We start from the raw sequence: 23,081 nt of genomic DNA, 5'->3' as shown, positions 1-23,081 counted from the left end.
CGAAGATATCTCAAAAGATTCTTGGCACCAACCCAGTGAAAATGATGAGGCTCAACCATTTGTTGACTCAAAGTATTCACTGCAAAACATATGTCCGGACGGGTGTTCACTAAGAACATCAAAGCTCCTATGAGTTGACGATACTCAGTAGGATTGGCCAAGATAGGCCCTGCAGCGCTGCCACTCAACTTCTTAAAGTTGAGTTCCATTGGTGTCGACACGGACTTACAGTCCACCATCCCAAATCTTTCCAGAAGCTTCACAATATACTTTCCTAGAGAAAGGAAAATCTCTCCAGGTCTCTGCCAGACCTCCAGGCCTAGGAAATAGTGCATCAGTCCTAGGTCTTTCATCTCGAACTCAGCAGCAAGCTCCCTCTTACATTGATGAATGAGAGGGTCATCACCTGTCAGGAAGAGGTCGTCCACATACAGCACTAGAATGAGAGGCTTTCCTTCCTCAACCTTAAAGTAAAGGTTTGGATCAGCATTGCTTCAAGTGAAGCCCAGCTTCATCAAGTAACTATCCATCCTCTCATACCAAGCTCTGGGTGCTTGCTTTAACCCATAGAGGGCTTTCTTCAACCTGCAGACATAAGTGTCTCGATCTTGAACTTCAAATCCCAGAGGTTGTTCTACATACACCTCTTCCTTTATTGCACCATGCAGAAAAGCAGTCTTGACATCCATCTGATGAAGACTCCATCCTTGCGTAGCAGCAAGGGCTATGATGGATCGGATGGTGGTATATCGAGCCACAGGTGCAAATATATCGTCATAGTCAATTCCTTCCTTTTGAGAGAAGCCACGGGCAACAAATCTTGCCTTAAACTTTTCAGCACTCCCATCAGATCCATGTTTAATCTTGTAGAGCCATTTAGCGGTGACAACAGATTTGTCCTTCGGTCTCGGGACCACATCCCAGACATCATTCTTCATAATAGCCTCATATTCTTCATGCATAGCATCCTTCCAGACTTGATGCTTGATGGCTTCTTCAAAAGATCCAGGTTCAGATTGTATAATAGTACTCATGGCAGCTAGATACCCTTGGTATCTACACGGCTTCTTGCTTTCTCGGAATGTTCCCCTTGGGGCAGCATGACCCTCAGCATCTTCGAGGGTGTCCCTGAGCCATGATGGCCTCTTTCCTAGAGAAGGGGAAGGATCAATAGGGTCCATTGGCTCTTCAACATCAGGCATAGTCTCATCCTGGGGTTCTTCCAGATTTCCAGGTCTTTCTTCATGGTTTTCTTCAGATCTAGGAAGATCTACTACTTTCTTCAGGGAAGCATCTTCGTCAAAAGTGACATCATGGCTTATCTCTACTTCCCTTTGACCAGGTACATAGACTCTATATGCCTTAGAAGTCTCACTGTAGCCCACAAACATTCCTTTCTTCCCAGTAGCATCCAGCTTACTTCTCTTTTCTTTCGGCACATGAAAATAGACAGGACATCCAAAAATTCTAAAATGTGAGACATCAGGTTTCTTACCAGAGAAAACCTCTTCGGGAGTTTTGGAGTCCAAAGCGGAATGAGGGCATCGGTTTTGAATGTACACAGCAGTATTTGCAGCTTCTCTCCACAGAAACTTTGGAAGACCCTGGTCACATAGCATGGCACGGGCAGCTTCCACAATAGTCCTATTCTTGCGTTCAGCAACACCATTCTGCTCAGGAGTATATGCAGTGGTAGTCTCCCTCTTAATGCCAGCTTCTCTGCAAAAACGGCATTCCATCTTTATAGTTGTGAGTGGTAGGCTTTCTTGTTGCCATAATTTTGCTTTCAATTTTTCTTGCCGACCTGAATGCCTTCCCCAATGAATCAGGTTCCCAAAGACGAACCTCATGTTCGATGTTATCCTTTAAAGTCCCTATGAACACATCAATTCTATGTTTTGCAATATCTTTTACTCTTATATTCAATTTTTGGAATTCCTCAATGTGCTCCACCATTGAACCCTTTTGTTTGAGATTTATCAATTGGCTAAAGAAGGTGTTGCTTTTTGTATCCTCATAATGTGCTATCATTTCCTCCATAAAAATTGACCAAGTGACAATTTGTTTACGAGAGCAAAGCCATCGATACCATACAAACTGATTGGGTTCTAAATATAAAGTTGCAATGCGTACCTTTTGTGTGTTTTGCACATTATGGAGATCGAAATATTGCTCCATCTGTAGTATCCATGTTACGGGATCCTTGCCATCAAACTTCCTCATATCGATCTTTGGAACATGGTGGGTCTTCAATCCAACATTAGATTCTATGGAATCATGATTAACGTTTCTTGGTTTCTTATCATGAGTTTCCTCTACTACCTTTTCGCCATTAGGAAGCATTTATTGAAGCAACTTTGCCAAGCTTCCTTTCAAACCTTCCATCTCTTTCTTCAAATCTTCAATGTTTACTTCTAAACCATCCATCTTAAATTCCACGCCATTAATCTTAGCTTCCATTCTATTCATCTTAGCTTCCATGCCTTTACCATCCATCTTAGCTTTACGCCATTCATCTTAGCTTCCATGCCTTTCTTTAAACCATCCATCTTAGCTTCTGTTACTTTTTGTGAGAGTGAAATTTGTTGCACCTGGTCTCGTAATTTTGATATATCATGTTGCATTTCTTCCTCTTCTTCACGAGTCATGGTAGAGATTTTAGGTTGCTTACTAGATGTTTCCATTTTCTTTCTTCGTGGCATCAATTAATGATAATTATGTTGCCCTATGGCCTTTGAATTCCTTCAAACTAATTTTTCAAACCAAACTTATGTAAATTTTTTAAAAAGACTACACACCTTTTTTCGCTTTGTAGGAGCTGAATATTGAATCTGTTATATCTCTGTAATTTTGGATTTCCAAAGTCTAAAATTTCTTCCTATGTTAGCCTTCTGAGTCCTCTTTTCAACCCCGCAAGTCGGATCAAGATTGGATTCTCCAAGAAAGAGTTATTCCAAATCTCCCACGATGCCCTGTTTACAGACTGGTTCAGTAGAGCGAACTTATACGAAGTGTCACGTGTCACTGTTTCGACCATTCGACTTGGAAACGATACACAAAAAACTATATTCCGTCCTCTTTCTGTACCTTTTTGCGAAATTTCAATCTGATGCTCAGAGAGAAAGTTATGATGATTTTCCCTAGGTCACCTGTTTGAGATATAATTCAGGAGCCTGCAAAAACCCTAACTTCCTTGGATCATATCTCCGAAAATATAGCGAGAAAAGATCTGAAATTCGTACCCGAGGTTCATCAAGATTTCGGTTCAAATGGGTTTTAATTTTAGCTTCTGAAACTTAGTAGAAAAAATGTTATAGCGAAAATGCCACGATGACTTGTTTGAAGCAGCAAAATCCTAGAATCCAAACCTCTGATACCAAATGTTATGCAATCAACTCACGAAATAAAAGAAAAGATAGATCAATGACTTCAAAATCAACATCTTCGAGGGGGAAATCTCCTTTACATTACACAAATGAACAATTCTTGGATGATACAAATGACAAGACCTTTTTTCTATATATAGGAGTCTAAGGGGTCCCAATACAATCCAAGACTACATAACAATAATATTGTAGGTGCACAATAATAACAATAGTGGGCTTCTATTGGGCACAATAATTATAACATGGGGACTACATGGGCACAATAATACAATAAGGGGGTGCATTAATAACAACAAGGGGTTACACTAGTAGTATAGGACCTAACATAAAATATGATGAAAGGTGGCCTACAGGTTTTGATGTTTTGAGTCAGGTGGATCCATTATGAAATATTATGAAATGTGGTCCACAAAGAGGTGCTGAGGATTGAAACCTTCAATGAGGGAGTCAAAGCTTCCAGTGGTAGCTGGTAAGTTTGTTCAGGGGGTAGGAGCTCCCTTCTGGTAGGAGCTTGTAAACGAGATCAGGGTGTTGTAACTCCCTTCCAGTGGGTGCCGGAGAACATGTGGAGGTTGTAGCCTCCTGTAGGGGGTGCCTGCATGCTGGTAAGAGTCTGCACTAGTACAAGATGTAATGAAGTTTTCTTTGTAATAAAAGAAGAAGACAGACGATGATAGCGGTGGTTTTCTCCCACATTTGGTTTCCACCTAAAATCCTAGTGTTCATGTGTGTTGATGATCTATTTTCTCTTTACTGCTCATGATTTCTGCTTAATAAATGAATAATGAAAGAATGATGCATTGATTAATGATAAACAATTGATGGAACATATGAAAAGTTAGTTAATTGGATATACGCGGTTTCACTTCACTGAAGTTGCGTACACACACGGGTTGCATAAATGGCAGTAGCATACAAAATTTTGAATGTGAAATTGAAAAGTTTAAGTGAATTAAAAACACTGATTCACCCCCCCTCCTCCGTTCTCAATATTTTTCCTAACAAAGTCTTGCATACGTGAAAGCAACAAAAATTGCTTATGGAAAAGAGATGATGAAAGGATTGTTAACGTGATAAAGAGAGCAACCAAGATTACCACAAGGAATACCTCAAGTTAGTACACATACATGGTACATTGGTATCTATGATGTATATTGGATATATCTTAGGAAATGAAGTGAGTCTTTGCATAAAGCAAATGACCAAGATCACTTCATTCGAGACATGATGAAGAGAGGAGCAATTGAGCTCCAATATATTCATAAATGAATAAATTATGGACAAATTTGAGCTTAGTATGATGCTAGATGTCTCCCTCATTAAAAGGAATGATGTGGAAGCCAAAAAGGATTTGGCTAGGTTCATAAAGGAATTTGACCAAGAAAAGATATATACATCTACTTTTGAAGCGAAAAGGACCTGGCTCGGTCGACCATAAGTGAATGTTCTAGGGTAACTATAAGATTGGACAAATATTTTCCTTAGAAACCAGAAGGACTTGGCTATGTTGACCAAAGGTGATAGATATAATTCACCTTTGAAGCCAGGAGGACGTCGCTGCCAGAAGGACTTGGCTAGTTCATGAAGGACTTTGACCGGAAAGGTGAATAGTCCAAAGGCAAAATTCTCTTTAGAAGTTAGAAAAATTAAATGCCTAGGCTAAAGTCATGACCAAAGGAATGTGATATATTTGCCTAAAGAGCCATAAAATAACTTGGCCCACCCTGGATATCAAAGGTCATGCATAATTATGACAAGCTCATGAAACTTTTCTTAAGGAGAATTCCAAACTAAGGGAAATCTATTGCAGGAGAATACCTCCCTCGCTAAGGAGTGTTGATTTTTGTAGCACCGAGAGGTATTCCCGCATGCCAAGAAGCCTTCAAAATCAACAAAAGAAATTATAAATATTAAAAAGAAAAATTATTTTTTATTTTGATTTATGTAGGCTTCAAGAAGCCTAAGTCGGCCCCACCATTAGAGGTGACCCTTGGTCAAAGGGTGTTAGGTTTTGGTAGCAGCGGACAAGTGTTCTAGTCTCTATGGTGTCTATGAGGCTAAGGAACACATTTTCTTCAATACCTAGAAAAGGTTTCACGAGGAAACACCGCAATTAGATTAATTAGCCAATTATTAAAATTTCGCTAAGGCTAACTTAGGAAAGCTGGTTAATTAAATCAAATTAATTGAGGAAAATTTATTTTGCTCTAGAGACTTCCGAAGAATTCATTTGATGGAGTCAAGATGATCTTAGCCATCGATTGTGATTAGATCATGGCTGTTGATTATCAAAGCAAGTCGATGGGATTTGGAGAGACACATTTGAGCAGTTTGACTTCCTAGTTGCAACAAATTAGCAAGGGCGCAGTTGAAGCAGAGGGAGACACCAACAGTAGGGTTTCAACAAAGAATTTGGGAGAAGATTTCTAGAGAGGATTTCCACTGATTTTCCAATGATCCAGTGACAGGAGGAGAGGTTGAATTTAACAGTAGGGAGGCCGTAATAGGAGGTGTGAATTAGCCAATGCGCATTACCAGTTACCCAGTGTGAGTTGCGGAGGCTACAAATTGATTTGCTGAGATTAGCGTCCGAAGGTGTGAGTGGCTTTAGTGAGCAACAAAAGGCAGTGTGAGTACTCGAACAAATTTTCGGAGGATGATCGAATTTCTTAGAGACAACAATGCACATTTCCAGTTAGCAATGCGAATTGCCAAGAGGAGGTCGTGTTCATTTGTAGAGGAGACTTGGTGTCTCCAAATTATTTTTCCAGTGGAGATTATTATTTGCTAGAGCTTTGCCAATATCAAGGAAGTAGTTATATTTTTCAAATCGCTAAAGAATAATAATAAAACCCTCATCTGCTGAACTGATTTTCCTTACATTGGGGTTTTTCCAGGGACTATTGCCAAAAAATATTGTTGTCCAAAATTTTGTGTGCGCATTATTTTCTCAGTGCCTGAATTTAATTTTATGAAGATTGTAGTAGTGAATTAGTCGTTATTTGCTATAATAATTTATAAAGACAAATAAAGTACATAAGTTAGGAGATTAAAATCACAAAGGGCACACCACTATAAATAAGTCAATTCGACCTCCTCACTGGGCATAATTCAGATCATTCACACAAGAGCAAGAAGTCATCTATTCACATGTGCGAAGGAGCAGAAGAAGTTTGAAGTTGACCGCTGAAACCTAAAGTGAAGTTTGACTCGTAGAACAACGTTGACTTTGGCATTTCTCTAGTCTATTTGACTGATTATTGGAGCAAATATTTTGGGCATCTTTGACTAAACATTGACTGAATTTCTGGGTTGAAATATTGATGTTGATTGAATTTGTTTGACTAGGTTTGACTGTAGGTCAACTGTGACAGTGTGACCGAATTCTTTAAGGAGTTGCAGGGCTGAAATTCAGCCTCCTTTGACTACTGTTGACCAGAAATAGAATAGACTAAAAGTCAGCTTGTTGACCGTATTTGACTAAGCTCACTGTTAATTTTAGATAACAATGGTATGTTCTATGCTTTAGCACAATTTACTTCAATGTTCTTTTAGCAACCCAATGACAATTTCCAATTATATCCAGACTTCTAGTAGCAATCACATTAACTTAAACACATTGATAGTAAATGCAGATAGAACATAAAATCATGTGCAGAAGACAAGCCAAGACAAGAGCACACAAGATATGGTGCATGCCAAGGACAAACCCTAATGTGGGGAAACCCTTTGATCAAATATTCTTATTATTCTTCAATAGTTTAGCAGAGAGAGGGAGTACAAATATCAAATTAACTTGCCCAAAATAGTCCTGACAAAAATAACAGTCAACAATAGTCAATTGCAACCCTAATTAGAAAGTCAACGGTGGTCAAAGCAACTCCAAAATGTCCTCGAAGCAGCTTGGTCAACAATAGATAAATTCAGCCTTCCAAGAGGGTCAAAGTCAACCCAAAACAGATTGATCAAACTAGTCAAAGGAGAGAGAAAAACTTGCTGTAAATTATGCCATCAAATATAAAATCAATGCTAAAGTCAACTCGGTCAACCTGTCCTAAACTCCTCGAAAATTGTGCCAATAAATGCAGCCTCCAAAAATCAAACTTCCTGCCTCCAAAACAAAGTCAACACTTGGTCAAACAATCCTGGTCAACACTGGTCAACGCTGCCCTATAACCCTGAAATTTTCGGCCAGCAAAACAGTCTAGAAATTCGTCCTCCTTTCACACGTGCGAAGTAGAGAAGGTTGCCTCCAAGCTGTACAAACCATTCAACAAAGGAGAGAGAGATATGTGATGAGATGAGTGATGTCCAAATGAGAGAGAGGTCACTGCTATTTATACACTTAGTTGAGGGTGAGGAGACACATCTATTGGGCTTCATGAGCCTACATTTCACTGAGGCTGACCTTGACAATTTGTGCATGAGAGAGAATAAATTCAAAATTCCATTTCTGCTTGTCAAAATAAGATGATCTTTATATCAAAATTGGATCTCTCGAAAAGAGGAAATCAATGCAATAATCATCTCCATCATATGATTTGTCCTAAGGTGGAATTTTTCCCTAGTTGCCAAGTTTAACACTCCCTCTCAACTAGGGAGAATTCCACCTGCCAATCCATCTGTCATCATCATGCCATCCTGTCATCATGTACCATCCTTGTCATCACTGCCTTGCTCTGCTCTGCTGAACCATGAAGTAATAATGAAGAAGTGATCAAGAGTGAGTCATAAGATCATACCACTCTCCACTGACAAAAGTCAGTCCTTGATCCCAGATCAAGTTGTTGAACATCATGCGTCCTAGTCATAGGGAGTACGACAATACATGATGCGTCTATCGGTAGTGCTATGGTCCCTAACCATCTTTTCCCAACTCATTGGCCAGATGAGAGGTACTTCCCATGAGTCTTGGACTCTATGGGTAGGATGTGTGCTGGGGCATCAACAGGAGAAGGTGAACCACTCATCTTGCTTGTATGCCATAGGAGAAGGTGAACTACTCATCCTATGCATATGTCAATCGTAGGGGAAGGTGAACCACTCACCCTACATACATGTGTGCGGGTAAGGGAAGGTGGACCACTCACCCTACACACGTGTCAACCATCATGGGGTATCACAAGGGAAGGTGAACCACTCACCTTGTACATAGTGCACTACTAGGGTAAGGTGAATCACTCACCCTGTACATAGCACACTACTAGGGGAAGGTGAACCACTCACCCTGTACATAGCGCACCACTAGGGGAAGGTGAACCACTCACCCTATGGTCGCTCATAGCTCCAAGAAGTACCCCAAGCCCCCAGGAGCTCCCAAAGCTCAGTGTCCAACTCATACAGGACCCTCATAGGAGGGTCGTTCCATGACTCCAAGTCTCTCTTGGAAGGTTAAGAATTTGACCTTCCCCAAAGGCTTCGTGAGAATGTCTGCGACCTACTCATCCATCCTGATGTGTTGGAGCCTTATTGCTCCCCGTTGTACCATATCCCGAATAAAGTGGTACCTGATATCAATGTGCTTGGAGTAGTCGTGGAACATGGGATTCTTTGAGAGGCGAACCCCACTCTGGTTGTCGCAGAAGATCATGGTAGTATTTAGCACGTGCTCAAATAGCTCACTGAAGAGCTTCCTCAACCAAACTGCTTCACAACAGGCCATACTCACAACAATGTATTCGGCCTCGGCGGTGCTTAAAGCAATCGATTTCTGCTTCCTGCTTATCCAAGATATAGAAGCAGACCCCAAAGAGAAGCAACACCCAGACACGCTCTTAAGATCCACCACACTTCCAGCCCAGTGAACATCTAAATATCCATGTATCCTCAAGTTCTGGGCAGTGTATTTCAGTACATAGTGGATTGTGCCCCGAAGATATCTCAAGAGATTCTTAGCAGCAATCCAATGAATGCGATGAGGCTCGACCATAAATTGGGTCAACGTGCTCACACTGAAGAATATGTCAGGACGAGAGTTGACTAAGAACATCAGGGCCCCCACAAGTTGGTGATACTCAAAAGGGTTCGCTAATCTGGGCCTAGCAACACTTCCACATAGCTTCTTGAAGTTGAGTTCCATCGGAGTAGTCACGGACTTGCAATCCACCATCCCACATCTCTCAAGTAGCTTCACAATGTATTTTCCTTGAGAAAGGAAAATCTCACCTGACTTTTGCCAGACCTCCAACCCTAGGAAATAATGCATCAATCCTAGGTCCTTCATCTCGAATTCGGAAGCCAACTCCCTCTTGCATTGATGAATGAGAGGGTCATCACCTGTCAGAAAGAGATCATCCACATAAAGGACCAGAATGAGAGGCTTGTCCTTTTCAACCTTGAAGTATAGGTTCGGGTCAACATCACTCCTTGTAAATCCCAACTTCATAAGATAGCTATCAATCCTCTCATACCAAGGCTTAGGGGCTTGCTTCAACCCATAGAGGGATTTCTTCAACCCATAGAGGGCTTTCTTCAACCTGCATACATGTGTCTCACGATCTTGAACTTCTAACCCCTCTGGTTGTTCCACATAGACTTTATCTTTAAGCGAACCATGCAAGAAAGTAGTTTTGACATCCATTTGGTGTAGGCTCCATCCTTGGGAGGCAACAAGGGCTATGATCGAACGAATGGTGGTATTTCGGGCAACTGGTGCAAATATCTCATCATAGTCTACTCCTTCCTTTTGAGAAGCCTCGAGCAACAAATCTGGCCTTGAACTTTTCAACACTCCCATCATCTCCATGTTTGATTTTGTAGAGCCATTTTGAAGTGCCCACTGACTTGTCCTTGGGTCTAGGAACCACATCCCAGACATCATTCTTCATGATCGACTCATACTCCTCGTTCATTGCATCCTTCCAAACTTGGTGTTTCACGACTTCTTCAAATGTACAAGGCTCAGATTGTACAATGGTACTCATGGTAGCTAAGTACCCTTGGTACCTATTCAACTTCTTGCTTTCACGAAATGTCCCCCTCGGTGCAATATGTTTCTCAGCATCTTCAAGAGTATCTTTGAGCCACAAAGGTCTTTTTCTTGAAGTAGTGGGCTCACTAGGAGGTGGATCAATGGGATCCATCGGACCTTCCACATCGGGCATCGATTCATCTTGATTTTCTGCATCAACATCATCATTGTCCTTCCTAGGGATAGGAAGTTCTCGGACTTTCCTAAGAGCAAAATCTTCATCGAAAGTGACATCATGACTTAATTCCACTTCCCTTTGACCAGACACATAGATTCTATATGCCTTATAAGTTTCACTATAGCCCACAAACATTCCTTTCTTCCCAGATGGATCTAGTTTGTTTCTTTTCTCTTTCGGCACATGAAAATATATGGGACAACCAAAATTTCTCACATGAGAAACATCAGGTTTCTTATCGGTGAAAACTTCTTCGGGTGTCTTGAAGTTCAATGCTTGACGTGGGCATCTATTTTGAACATATACAACGGTGTTGGCATCTTCTCCCCATAAGAACTTCGAAAGACCTTGGTCATGAAGCACGGCACGGGTGGCTTGTACGATAGTACGAATCTTCCATTCGGCAAAACCATTTTGTTCAGGAGTATACGCAGTAGTGGTCTCCCTCTTAATGCCAACTTCTCTACAATAGTCTTTGAATTCATTTGACTCATATTCGGTCCCATTATCAGTCCTCAATATTTTGATCTTCTTTCCTGTTTGATTCTCGACCAAGGCTTTGAAAGAGCGGAACCATTTGAACACTTCATCTTTCTTCTTTAAGAAATAGATCCATGTTTTGCGAGAGAAGTCATCCACAAAAATAGCATAATACAAATATCCACCCAAAGATGTTACGGGCAACATACCTGATAGATTAGAATGGACCAATTGAAGAATATCGGTGGTTTGAGTTTCACTTGAGGGGAATGGTCCCCTTGTATGTTTTCCAACTTCACAACCTTGACAAACACCTTCATGATCTAAGTTGAATTCAAGAATACCTGTGACTATTTTCCTTACATTAGGAAGGGCTCTGAGACGAAGGTGAACAAATCTTCGGTGCCATAATTCAGATTGAAGAGAAGTATCACAAGTCATTGCTCCCAATGGACTTCCTCCAACTTGATAGAGACCTTCAACCCTGAATCCAAGAGTGAATGCATCTCTTGGGTTCCTTTGCCAAACATGAACCTTCCCATCAATGAATGTCACTTTGAAACCTTTATCCTCCATCATAGAAATAGAGACCATGTTCTTTTTCAGATCAGGTACATATATCACTTCTTGTAAATGAAGAGTTTGACCTTGATTTGAGTGAAAAGTAACAGTCCCAATTCCTTTCACGGGATAAGTGACATTATCCCCAAGTATAATCTCTATATTCGTCTTCTTTTCAATCAATTTAGAGAGCTTCTTTGTACCCAATGAAGTGCCTTGAGGCACCACTATCAATAAAACAATGATCCAATGTATTTGGATGAGAGGCAGTGGTGAGGGTAGAAATAAGATAAAATTCCTTTTGCTTTACAACATTAACTTCTTCATACCTGGAGTTTCTCGACTTCTTGGGAGGGCGACCATTTCCATTTCGAGCAATGGGAACATTCCTCTTTCCTTTGTTATTGAACTTGTTGTTCCTTTGATTGCCATTGCCTTTGAAGTTGTTGTTATTGTTGTCATATTCTTTTGGAGTATCCTTCTTGTGAGGACACTCTCTAGCGAATTGGCCAAACCTGTTACAATTGAAGCATCTTCCTTTTTTTCCTTGTTTGAATCCCGACTTGAACCCTTGACCTTGATTTCTTGGACCAACATTGTTCCTTCTCTTAGAATGAGTGGAGAAGGCGGTAGGATTGTCTTCATTTGAGGGCTTGTCTCTTTCCATCATCCTTATTTATTCTTGAGTGCATCTAGCCAACAATTCATCAAATCCTGGAATCCTATCATTGTTGAGGATGGTAGTGTTGAACACATCCCATTCTCTTGTAAGGCCCCCAAGTGCAATAAGAGTGAGCTCCATTTCACCAATGACTTCTCCAATAGATAGGAGATCATTCTTGATTTCGGTAATCCTCATGAAGTAGGATTGGATGGATTCTCCTCTATCCATCTTGATGTCTTTCAACTCTTGAGAAAGAGAACTTGATTTGCATTATTTACTTTGAACATTCCAACCAACTTGTCATACATCTCCTTAGATGTTTCCAAATCAGAAATATAGGCAACCAAAGGCTTGTGAATAGAATCAACAATAATTTTTTTAGTTTTAACCTCACCTTTCTTGTACTTCGTTTGTGCAGCTGCGGATGCATTTGAAGAAGGCTCCACTACTCTTCCTTTGACATATTCCATAGCATCATTTTCTTCCAATGTCAAATCTAGAGACATCTTCCATGCATGATAGTCGGATTTGTCCATAAGCTTGTCCTCTTATTTGAAGTAAGATGTAGTCATCATTGAGACTAGTTCCAAGTCCTTGTCCAACACCTTCCCTTAGTGATAGCTTTTCCTCACTCTTGCTTGGGATTTGTCTTCACCTGAGCTTTGATACCATGTTAATTTTAGATAACAATGGTATGTTCTATGCTTTAGCACAATTTACTTCAATGTTCCTTTAGCAGCCCAATGACAATTTTCAATTATATCCAGTAGCAATCACATTTACTTAAACACATTGATAGTAAATGAAGATAGGACATAAAAACATGTGCAAAAAACAAGCGAAGACAAGAGGACACAAGATATGGCGGATGCTAGGGACAAACCCCAATGTGGGGAAAGCCTTTGATCAATTCTTCTTATTATTCTTCAAGAGTTCAGCAAAGAGAGAGTACAAATATCAAATTAACTTGCCCAAAATAGTCCTGACAAAAACAACAGTCAACAACAGTCAATTGCAGCCCTAATCAAAAAGTCAACGGTGGTCAAAGCAACTCCAGAATGTCCTCCAAGCAGCTCGGTCAACATAAGATAAATTCAGCCTTCCAAGAGAGTCAAAGTCAGCCCAAAACAGATCGGTCTAACCAGTCAAAGGAGAGAGAAAACCCTGCTGTAAATTCTGCAATCAAATCTGAAGTCGACTTGGTCAACCTATTCCAAACTCCTCGAAAACTGTGCCAATAAATGCAGCCTCCAAAAACCGAACTTTCTGCCTCCAAAACACAGTCAACACTTGGTCAAATAACCCTGGTCAACGCTGCCCTGTAACCCTGAAATTTTTGGCCAGCAAAACAGTCCAGAAATTCGTCCTCCTTTCACATGTGTGAATTAGAGAAGGTTGCCTCCAAGCTGTACGAACCAATCAAGAGAAGAGAGAGAGAGATATGTGATGAGATGAGTGATGTCCAAATGAGAGAGAGGTCACTCCTATTTATACACTTCGTTGAGGGTGAGGAGACACATCTATTGGGCTTCATGAGCCTACATTTGACTGAGGCCGACCTTGACAATTTGTGCATGAGAGAGAATAAATTCAAAATTCCATTTCTACTTTATCAAAATGAGATGATCTTTATATCAAAATTGGACCTCTCGAAAAGAGGAATCCAATGCAATTATCATCTCCATCATATGATCTGTCCTAAGGTGGAATTTGGCCCTTGTTGCCAATTTTAACACTAACAAAAGTCAGAGATTCTCTCTCCTTTGACCAGGTTTGACTGGTATTTTGTGCTTCGAAATTGGCACAGATTTCAAGACAATTTATATTGTGAACTTTGCTGAAGATTGAATTCTCCTTAGAAGAAAAGTTGGCTGGGTTTTCCCAGGGTAATCTTGTGTCTCTTATTGTGTTTGGCTGTCTCTTTATGATCCAATGGTTACTATTGCATTATAGTTGAGATTTTTATATGTATAATTACTTAATGATATAAGTGACATAAGACGACTTGAGATACAAATCATTGGAAGTAATTATCAGATTAGAAAATTAGTTTTTATTATAAGAAAAATCAACACATAAAAACTTTGATTCAAATTGAAAACTTTGCTTCTAGTGAGTGACACAGGTTTGGTTATCAAGTATGATTTCTTCTCTCTCTATTACGAGCTCGTAAAGCTCAATTAGTCAGTAGCCTGGTAGTTGACATGAGGAATGATCCCTTCTTTGATCTCTCAAAGTCTTGTAATTTCCTTAAGTTCTCATTGTCTGGACATGTATCTAGTATAGTTGGTCTTCTTGGGTCACTTGTCTTGTAGTTAAGATTTTTTTTATAGTTAAAGAATAATTGTAGAAAGAAATTTCTCTTCATCTTTAAGAGCGATGGTTTGATGATGCTACTTGTAGATAAATATTTCTTATTATTTGTCTCATTGTCATGAGTTACTAGTTGCTAATAGTAGAGGCCATATATTTCTAGGCTTCCATTTGTTGGAAAATTGATTAGGGCAACATTTAAAATTTGTCTTTTCCATTACATGACATTTACTTGTGACATTATATTCTTCTTCCTATATTTATGCTTATGTTCTTATCATCAAATAAATGCCAAACCATAAAGATCACAACCATAAAGAGAGAGACACTAGAAATAGGCTCCAAGCCAGGGCAAAACCCCTCCAAGGGGAAAACCCAAAAGAACTTCTCTTCTTATAGAATCAACGTCAAAGGAGATTTCGAAGACCAAAGACCAAACAAGGGCTCCCATCAAGACCAGGTCAACTAGCCAATACCACAAGGAGAGCGAGACAAAAATCTTCCATGGACAAAGCTCTTCTATCCCTTTCGACCTCCAAGACACGCTGCTACATCATTCTGCAATTGCGGACCTGTGGCTAGCCCAGAAAGCCTAAGCTCCTTGCACATGTGAGCTGCATATGACAAAAATCTGACTTCCGCTTCCTTCTAGGCTTTCTTCCTTCCCTCGCTAAGCTTGTTTAGCCTCTTGAGACCTTCACACTTCATTTCCTAGCCGCAGTTCAGATCCAAGATGTGTGCTTCATGTGTGTCTAATGAGGTCGAGGTTCCATCCTTTTATAGCATTCACAAGAGGCTCGAATAGCCCTCTCTAGGCTGACATCTTCCTGGCTGGCCGACTTGGTTTAGGGAGCCCTTCTAGACACTTCTAAATACAATAATAATATCTCTTTCTTTGATACAAGTGTCCAATAGGGTCTTTTACTATGTAACAATGGCCATGACTCGTGACAAAAACCTAGAAGCATACAACGGTTGTTTTGACCTATTGACCCAAGCATGAAACCCATGCTTTATAAATAAATTTTCTTTTACATTTTCTTTATTCTTTTGATCAATACATAGTAATTACATCAAGACATTAGTCAAATGTCAATTGTGAAGACCGAAAATAGTTACATTCTTCAACACCTTTTTGAGCACAACACATGGTCGGAGACTCTCTGTTTTTAGTTGCTTAGATTGAGAAACTATTTCTTTTTTCTTCACTAATGGCAGGGATGAAAGTCTATGAAACTCAAGAAAAGGAACTGATCATGGAACCTGCTCTCAAATGGGCTGGAAATCCAAATGTGATTGTGGCAGTGAAGCATTCGGACTAAGGGCAACTCTGCAGGTTAGCTATTTGAGATGCAAAAACTAGTTAATGTTTTTCAATATTTTATTATTTAATTTTGACCCTTTTTGATTATTAGAGGATGCATGTATTTTCAGATGGTGGATTTGCAGGTATTTGCAGTTCCACGTGTCACACTGAAGCCTCTTGTCCCAAGTTTCCCATGCTTTGCAAAAATATTTGTCTCTCTTATGGAGAAGGTAAGCAACAAAAAATTGAAAGCCATGATATGATTTGAAACTGTCAAGCTGATTTATGTTGGTTCTCTTAAATGTATTCCTATGATCTCCTTCCTTGCAGCCCCATGTTGACTTTGGACTAAAATTACTTGGTGGTGATGTTATGGCTATCCCCGGTCTTTACCAATTTGTCCAGGTTACATTTTATTCCCTTTTTCTGCATATTATTTTTAATTCTTTGAAAGTTTCATTTCAACAAGTTATATTTTGTATGATGTGTTTCAATCTGATATTCTATCCTAATATTTCAGCCAGATTAATTAAAACAAATTTAGGCCAGAAGAAAAAACATTGGATAAAGCATGCATGCATCATTGTATTAACCCAGTTCTCTTTGCATTCATAAGAATACCCATTGCTTGAAAATTCAAAATAGTAGATACTTTAGTATGTCATATGATTCACTTGTTCTTACGTTGAACAGATGCACCACTGCTGTCTAGACACTGATCAAGCTCGTGCTTGAATGATGCCAACAGGACAACAATGTCATATCCAACCGCTTGGACAGTATAAGCCCTGCATTAGTCTAGCACATCATAGTTTGCTGCTCTTAGTGTCTCTAATTACAATATTGTTTTCTAATGTATGTCTAATGGCATAAAATACCCGTCTTTTCTTTGTCTTCCTCTTTCATGATCTTCATTTTATGCTTTGAAGTTTATTAACTCTTGATATTAACTCTTCAAAGTGCTAACAACTTTTATATTTGCATTCCCATGTTTGGTCCACCTTGTCATTTAACTTACTACTTTTTCTTATTTCCTTGAATTTCAGATTTTTATTTTTATTTTTTAGTTTTTTTATACAGATCTTGTGTGGGGCTTTCAAGACATTTCATCGTAAGTTTGTGTGGCTTGCTTGTTACACAAGCTTTTCAATAGTACATTTTAGAAAATCTGTGAGAGGACATATCCTTTAAGGTTTTCCTGTTTGGATGCTCATATGATTACATTAATAGCCTAATCATTGTCAAGACTCAAAGTAGCCTTTTATTCACCATTAAATGACCAATGAGTACAATATTCGATTTTTTTTTTGGGTTCGTTTAAAAGAGTTATTAGGCTTGTTACACATCACTTGTGGATGACCCCATAGGAGAATTTTTCTCGTAGATATGTCTTCAGCCGACAACCAGCAGCCCCTTGACAACCACCAATGTATCCGATGTTGTGCCAGATGTTTTCGCTCTCTAAGCCAGTGATATGTCTCCTCGCCCATCTGTCAAGATCATATGTTTGAAGGTGGGCCATCCAATCCTAATGGCATGATTTTTTATTATGTAATTGGGTGCTTATGCTTGTTTTCCTTGGGCACACTTGGGTATGGATTACTGGGTGTCTTTGTAGGAGGAAGGGCTTCAAATGTAGTCTTGTTCCCTTACCTTAACTGAGGGGTTTATTTTCAACCATAGTCCCATGGGATATCCCCTATTGGCTTACAACTTTAGGATAGACACTACTTGGGAAACCCTGATTTTGGTAGCGTGGTTCTGTTTTCTGGTTCTACATTTTTCGCTCCCCTCCACAAATTACATGCCCTATTTCACCATCTTCCTTCTCTGGGTCCACAAGGCTTTGGTATCCCATTCCCCTTGTCCACATGTCTGGTTTGAGCCTGGATCGATGCCCCAAAGGTTGATGCAACGAAAAAAAGATAAAAGCATAATATGGCCACATACAACAGGAAATGTACCACAAAGCACAAAGGATGGCTGAGACAATAAAATTTAGCACGTGGGCAAAAGCCAAACATGGGCTCTACCCCCTTATCATTATGGTCATCACCCTGGGTCCTAGTTCCCTTATGAGTGCCCCCTGCATCATTAAGGAACCCATTTATGTCCCAACCTCTGGTGGACGATGAACTGCCCCACTTTAAGGGGGTAATCACCGCTATATCTTACACATCATGCTCTCATCCCCTTCAACCCCAAGGAATAAAATAATGAAAAATAAATAAAAGGCAAAATACATATGAAGAAAGGTGGATAAACAAAGGCCTGGGTAACTCATATACCACGATTGCTCCCTCCTACATTCATACGCCCAAATATGTGGACATCCCTCATCATTACCACCCTTGAGCCCATGTCTGGCCTTGAGACCCTTGTGTCCCAATCCACCTCATCATGATTCACATGACACCTACCACTTAAATGATGTACCTTGGACATGTCCTTCCCTTTAGGGGTTGGGAAGACCTAATAAGGTGGTTTATTAACTACTCCTACCAAGGGAGGTAACGCCATTACATGCTCAAATCCCCAAATCTGGAAGGGAAACTCACTATGAAGTGTCCATTTATGCCCTTGATTAACAAGCTTATTCACTCAATTGCACCAATGAATTATTGTATTTGAAGGTGAGGAGACACATTGGATCTTATATGGGATTGGCAAGTGGTTTCACTTTGGGCTTGGCCTTCGTATACGAGATCCAAGCCCACCAAAGGATCATATTAACACTTGTAGGGGATGTGTGAGCCATGGGTTTCAATCATGTGACAGAGCATTATATCATGCCATGGGTAGCCGCAACACCTTTAGTAGCTTGTTCATTGTCCACATTATATGAGAGATGATGCACTTGGAACAACAGTGCCCCCAGCTGACTTAGCATTGTATACAGGGTTTCGCAGCTGATCCGAGGCCTAGAGGAGGTTTGTCTCATCTTTGAGACATGAGAGGGCAAACACCATCTTTCGTGCCCTCATTTGGTGTAGTCTACAGACTTCTTTTACACCAAGAGACCCATGAGATCACTACTTGTGCCCCAGAGCCACTTTGCAGCAACACATGATGTTTTTACTTGGAGATTAAGGGGCACTCCCTTGACCATCATTTATGGAGCCCTCTTCTTCATCATGGCACCTTGAGGACTCGATTAGGCCTTCCAACAACTCTCCTACACCATTTCCAAATCATTTTGACTTCATTTTGGATGGCTTATCTTACACTTTATGGCTATTTGGCGGGCTTGTCACCAAAGTTATTGTTATTTTGCACAATAAAGTAAATTTAGAGGCATCTTGGGATAATTCAAACTCTTACAGGCTCATATAAATAAAGTGAGGCCTCATTTCTATCAACCATCATCATCACATTTGGATCTAATTCTCCTAAGGAATTTCACACTTTTCTTGGTTGTCTATTGGAGATCTTTTGATGCATTTCGATATCTTTGGAGCTGAAATTTATTTCTCTCTTGTTGCCATCTTCTTGATATTGGATTGGATATATCTCTTGTTATCTTGTAAGTAATCTTGTTGAATATTTTTGCATGAAAAATGTCTAATGTGTGGAAATTTTGTAACTAGCTCTTTCTTTTGTGCCCTAATTATTGAATATTATTGTAAAAGATTGTTAGATTGCAAATTTGTGCATGTTACTCATTAATAACAAGTAGATGAATGTTCCTAGTGGAATAAAACTTGTTTTTCTTCCATGAAAATCCATAGATTTTGGGTGGGTAAATGTTAAAGAGTGCTTGCTAGGGCATCACTTTTTAGCCTCCTTGAAGACAATTTTGGCCAAATTTCGAATCACATAGACTCCATAGCCCAAGGATAAGGCACTAATCCAAGTAAATTTGGTGATCACCCCCTTTCCCTTCTCTTTTTCTCCTTCCAAAATTTATCGACCCCTTCCCTAGATGGCCAACTAGGGCCTCCTGTGAATTGCATTAAAGAGGAGCTTTTGCAAAACCGCTTGGATAGGCTATTGCGCTGGTGTTTCCTCTACATCTCCTCCAAATTTGAGGCAATTCCCATGGTTGGATTGTGAGAAAATTTGAGCCATAGTTGCATTCCTAGAAATCATCTTGAGCGTCTTGGTAAGATGTCTTCTTGAGGGTTTTTTGCACATAGTATTTGGTGGAATAAATAATTTAAAACCCTTTCCCTACACTACCTTGACCTAGTGAGCTCCTTGGAGGATCTCCTCCCATGGTTATTCATAAACCCTAGGTCTCGTGTGGTCCCATTCTAGGTCTCTCAAGGATAAGAAAAAGTCTATTCAAAGGCATATAAGAATCATACAAAGCTTTTTGAGAGGTCCTAATCATCTTTGGAGCCTTGACCTTAGGCATCTTTGTCATTATTGAATATCATCAACCCTAGGTCTACGTCTCCTCGTGGGTTTTTATCGAAGAGCCTTTAGCTTCTCTTGAAGCATTGTGCCTTTATTTTGAGCCTCTCCTATGAATGGGCCTTGGAAATCACATCATGCCATATTATTGATCCCATCATTTTAGGTGATTTCCCGCATATTGGGAGTCCTCCTATCGATGAAAGTCCATAAAGAGCAGGGGACACTGACTGTGGTGGTAGTGGGTCTTTGTGCCATTGTTTTCATTTGGTCTAGTAGTTGTCCCTTAGGTATCCCTCCTAGGACACCTGTTAGATTGTGTGGCAACAAGCCCCTTGAAGGGATAAATTTTGCACACATACAAAAGCATATGGGGGTTTTAGGAGCTGACTGATACTCGACATTCCCATCACTCCATTCAGAGCTTCCAGTATGGACCTTGGCTTATCACATCCACCAATAAATATTGAGCATGAAACATGATATGTAAAGTGCCGTGGATATTCCATTGAACAATATGTCACACCAGATCAAATAAAAATATATTGAAATTTGAGATCTATATTATGAGGGTTAGTTTACCTTAGATTTTCTGGAAATATTAAATTTTTGTTTTCTACTTATGCATGCAATATAGGTGAAACATGGAAAATAGAGAACAGATAAAACAATCACTCACAAACCAAAATAACACCAAGATATGACCCATGAAACCCTTTCAAGAGAAAACCCAGCTAGAATATGAGGTTACTCTGCTCTCTCTTTCTTTGAATGGAATTGGTGCAAATACAAAAGAGGAAGACCTGTGGCCCATGGGCTGCTACAAAACACAAACCTTCTTTGTTTTCCCTCTTTCTATCTACTCTCAACTACTCTACTCTACTTTGGAATAAAATGTACTAGAGAATCAAACCTCTTTTCCTCCAGTGGTCTGGTTATAGCACAACCCGATAGCCAATTAAGGGTTAAACTTGTCCCATTCAACCCTCAATATGAGTTACAACTCAACCCTTCTAGAGTCTTCTCCATAGGGCCCATGTGGCCAACCCCTTTTCCATGAGTAACAGGGGTTGATGTGGCATCCTTTCTAATTAGGGTGGTCAGTCACGATTGGTCAACTTCCAGGAGGCATAACCTTTGCATCTGCATTTTGATTGATGTGATTTTGGAACAAATGGAAAGGTCTTTTGGCGTATAATAGCACTAGAGGGTGCAATGTTTAAACGACAAAGTTTTAGCCCCAAATAATGTCATTTAAGGCCTCAAATGGCCCCAAAAGGTATTGACCCCAACTCTCCAAACTGGGCCCCACTTGCTCTTTTAAGCTGATTTCTTTAATTTTTTCACCTTGAAAGCATCGAGATGGATGACGAACAAGTTAATGATCCAATCCGGATCAAAACACCATGCTTCCTTTGAGAGAGCATACTATAGATCTCTTGGACTCTGAATTATCAAGCAGGTAAAATCTTTGATAGGACTATGATACTGAGATTTGTTATGCCCAGAGTACACTTGTTTCTCATAAAGAGGGTCGACTAAGGATCAACCCCTTTCAAACTTGATGCTTTGTGTGGGGTGATATGGGAGAGGGTTCCCTTATACTATGACTGATCACATTCATTTTTAGGACCTCTTGAATTAATAATGGCCTCAACATAACCTTATGGCCGCCATCGATATGGTCCTGTATGGATGTCACATCCTTCCTTTATTCTTTCACCATGGATGTAGTGTCTCTCCAAGGCTTTGCATGGACTATATTCTCTCTTTGTAGCTCCTTGTCCTTCATGCATTCTCTCCATTATCACATGTCCTATGATGTAATTATCTCCCTTCATACCTTTACACCCTTGGGTCTTCCATTTCTCTTTAAATTGCCCAGAGTTGTACTTAGCTCTTCAGTCGCAATTAGAACCAATAATGGCGAGAGAGGAGACCTTGTTGCAGACCTTTGGTGGGCTTGAAAAAGTTGGAAGTAGACCCACTAACCAGGACTAAAAACAATGAAGATTGTAAGCATCCCCCAACCTAATTGACTAAGAGAAGACAAAACCCATTATTTATAATGACTAACCTCAAATATGGTTAATTAACTTTATTCAAAGCTTTATTTAGACCAAGATTTATTACCATAGTAGCCATCTTTTTCATCTTGATTGAGTGGAGGCCCTCCTAGGCAATTACAGTAACATCATAAATCTGCCTATTTGATAAAAAAACCAAATTGCTCACGAGAGATCACTAATGATAAAATAGGCTTTAGCCTTTTAACAATCACCCTTGATGTAATTTTATAAACGATACTGCATATTTGGATAGAAACTGTTACTTATCAAATCAATAGTGTTGCTAAGGTCCTGGCAATCTGCTAGATGGGCACACACAGGGTAGGGACCCACTGTAACCTCGGCCCAGACCTGTGTTAATTAGGCTCAACATCCCCTAAACAACAAAGGGAAGAGTCCCTACCAAATAGCTCTGGTGAAACACCAGGGCCTTATATGGGGTCACTTAAGGTGGATTTATTCACTTATACCTGCTGCCTAGCTGTAAAATGTCACTGTAGTAGAAATATCAACAACTAATATTAGTAGCCAAAACTCACTGAAAATATGGCATGTAACCTATGAATTTTGGTCTACACTGAAAATTCTAACCAGAAACATAATTATCTTTTAGTTTGGTCACTGGTTAAGGAGGTATGGCTCAAAATAGCTTGTTGTCTTGTGTAGCAGATTGTAAGGTCTGCAAAAAATGCAAGGTCAACAACCTGTTTTGGTTGATACAACCACCCTACAAGTGCCTTAGCACCTCTAGATCGTTACGCTAGGGGTGGAGAAGATATAAGGATGAGTATAGAGGCT

General features: G+C 39.9%; 1 protein-coding gene across 2 annotated transcripts in view; it reads left to right on the top strand.

Annotated features, from left to right (window-relative positions):
* The window catches only part of LOC149192191 (synaptotagmin-2-like), a 119,591-nt gene that overhangs the window by 18,424 nt on the left and 78,086 nt on the right, over positions 1-23,081 (top strand). The window contains exons 2-4 of one of the 2 annotated variants that reach the window (XM_089404502.1): positions 15,771-15,888; positions 15,987-16,088; positions 16,189-16,263. In XM_089404502.1, coding sequence (XP_089260628.1) covers positions 15,826-15,888; positions 15,987-16,088; positions 16,189-16,263 — 240 coding nt within the window. In that variant the 5' untranslated portion in view covers positions 15,771-15,825. Of the gene's footprint in view, positions 1-15,770; positions 15,889-15,986; positions 16,089-16,188; positions 16,264-23,081 lie in introns of those variants that run through there. The other variant, XM_089404501.1, reaches the window with a different exon arrangement.

The sequence above is a fragment of the Pinus tabuliformis genome, chromosome 2_2, assembly GCF_031772625.1.
Source record: "Pinus tabuliformis cultivar Carrire ecotype Pingquan chromosome 2_2, CPIR1, whole genome shotgun sequence".
NCBI lineage: Eukaryota > Viridiplantae > Streptophyta > Pinopsida > Pinales > Pinaceae > Pinus > Pinus tabuliformis.
The sequence above is the reverse complement of the archived record's forward strand: the minus strand, read 5'-3'. Positions and strand labels throughout refer to the sequence as shown.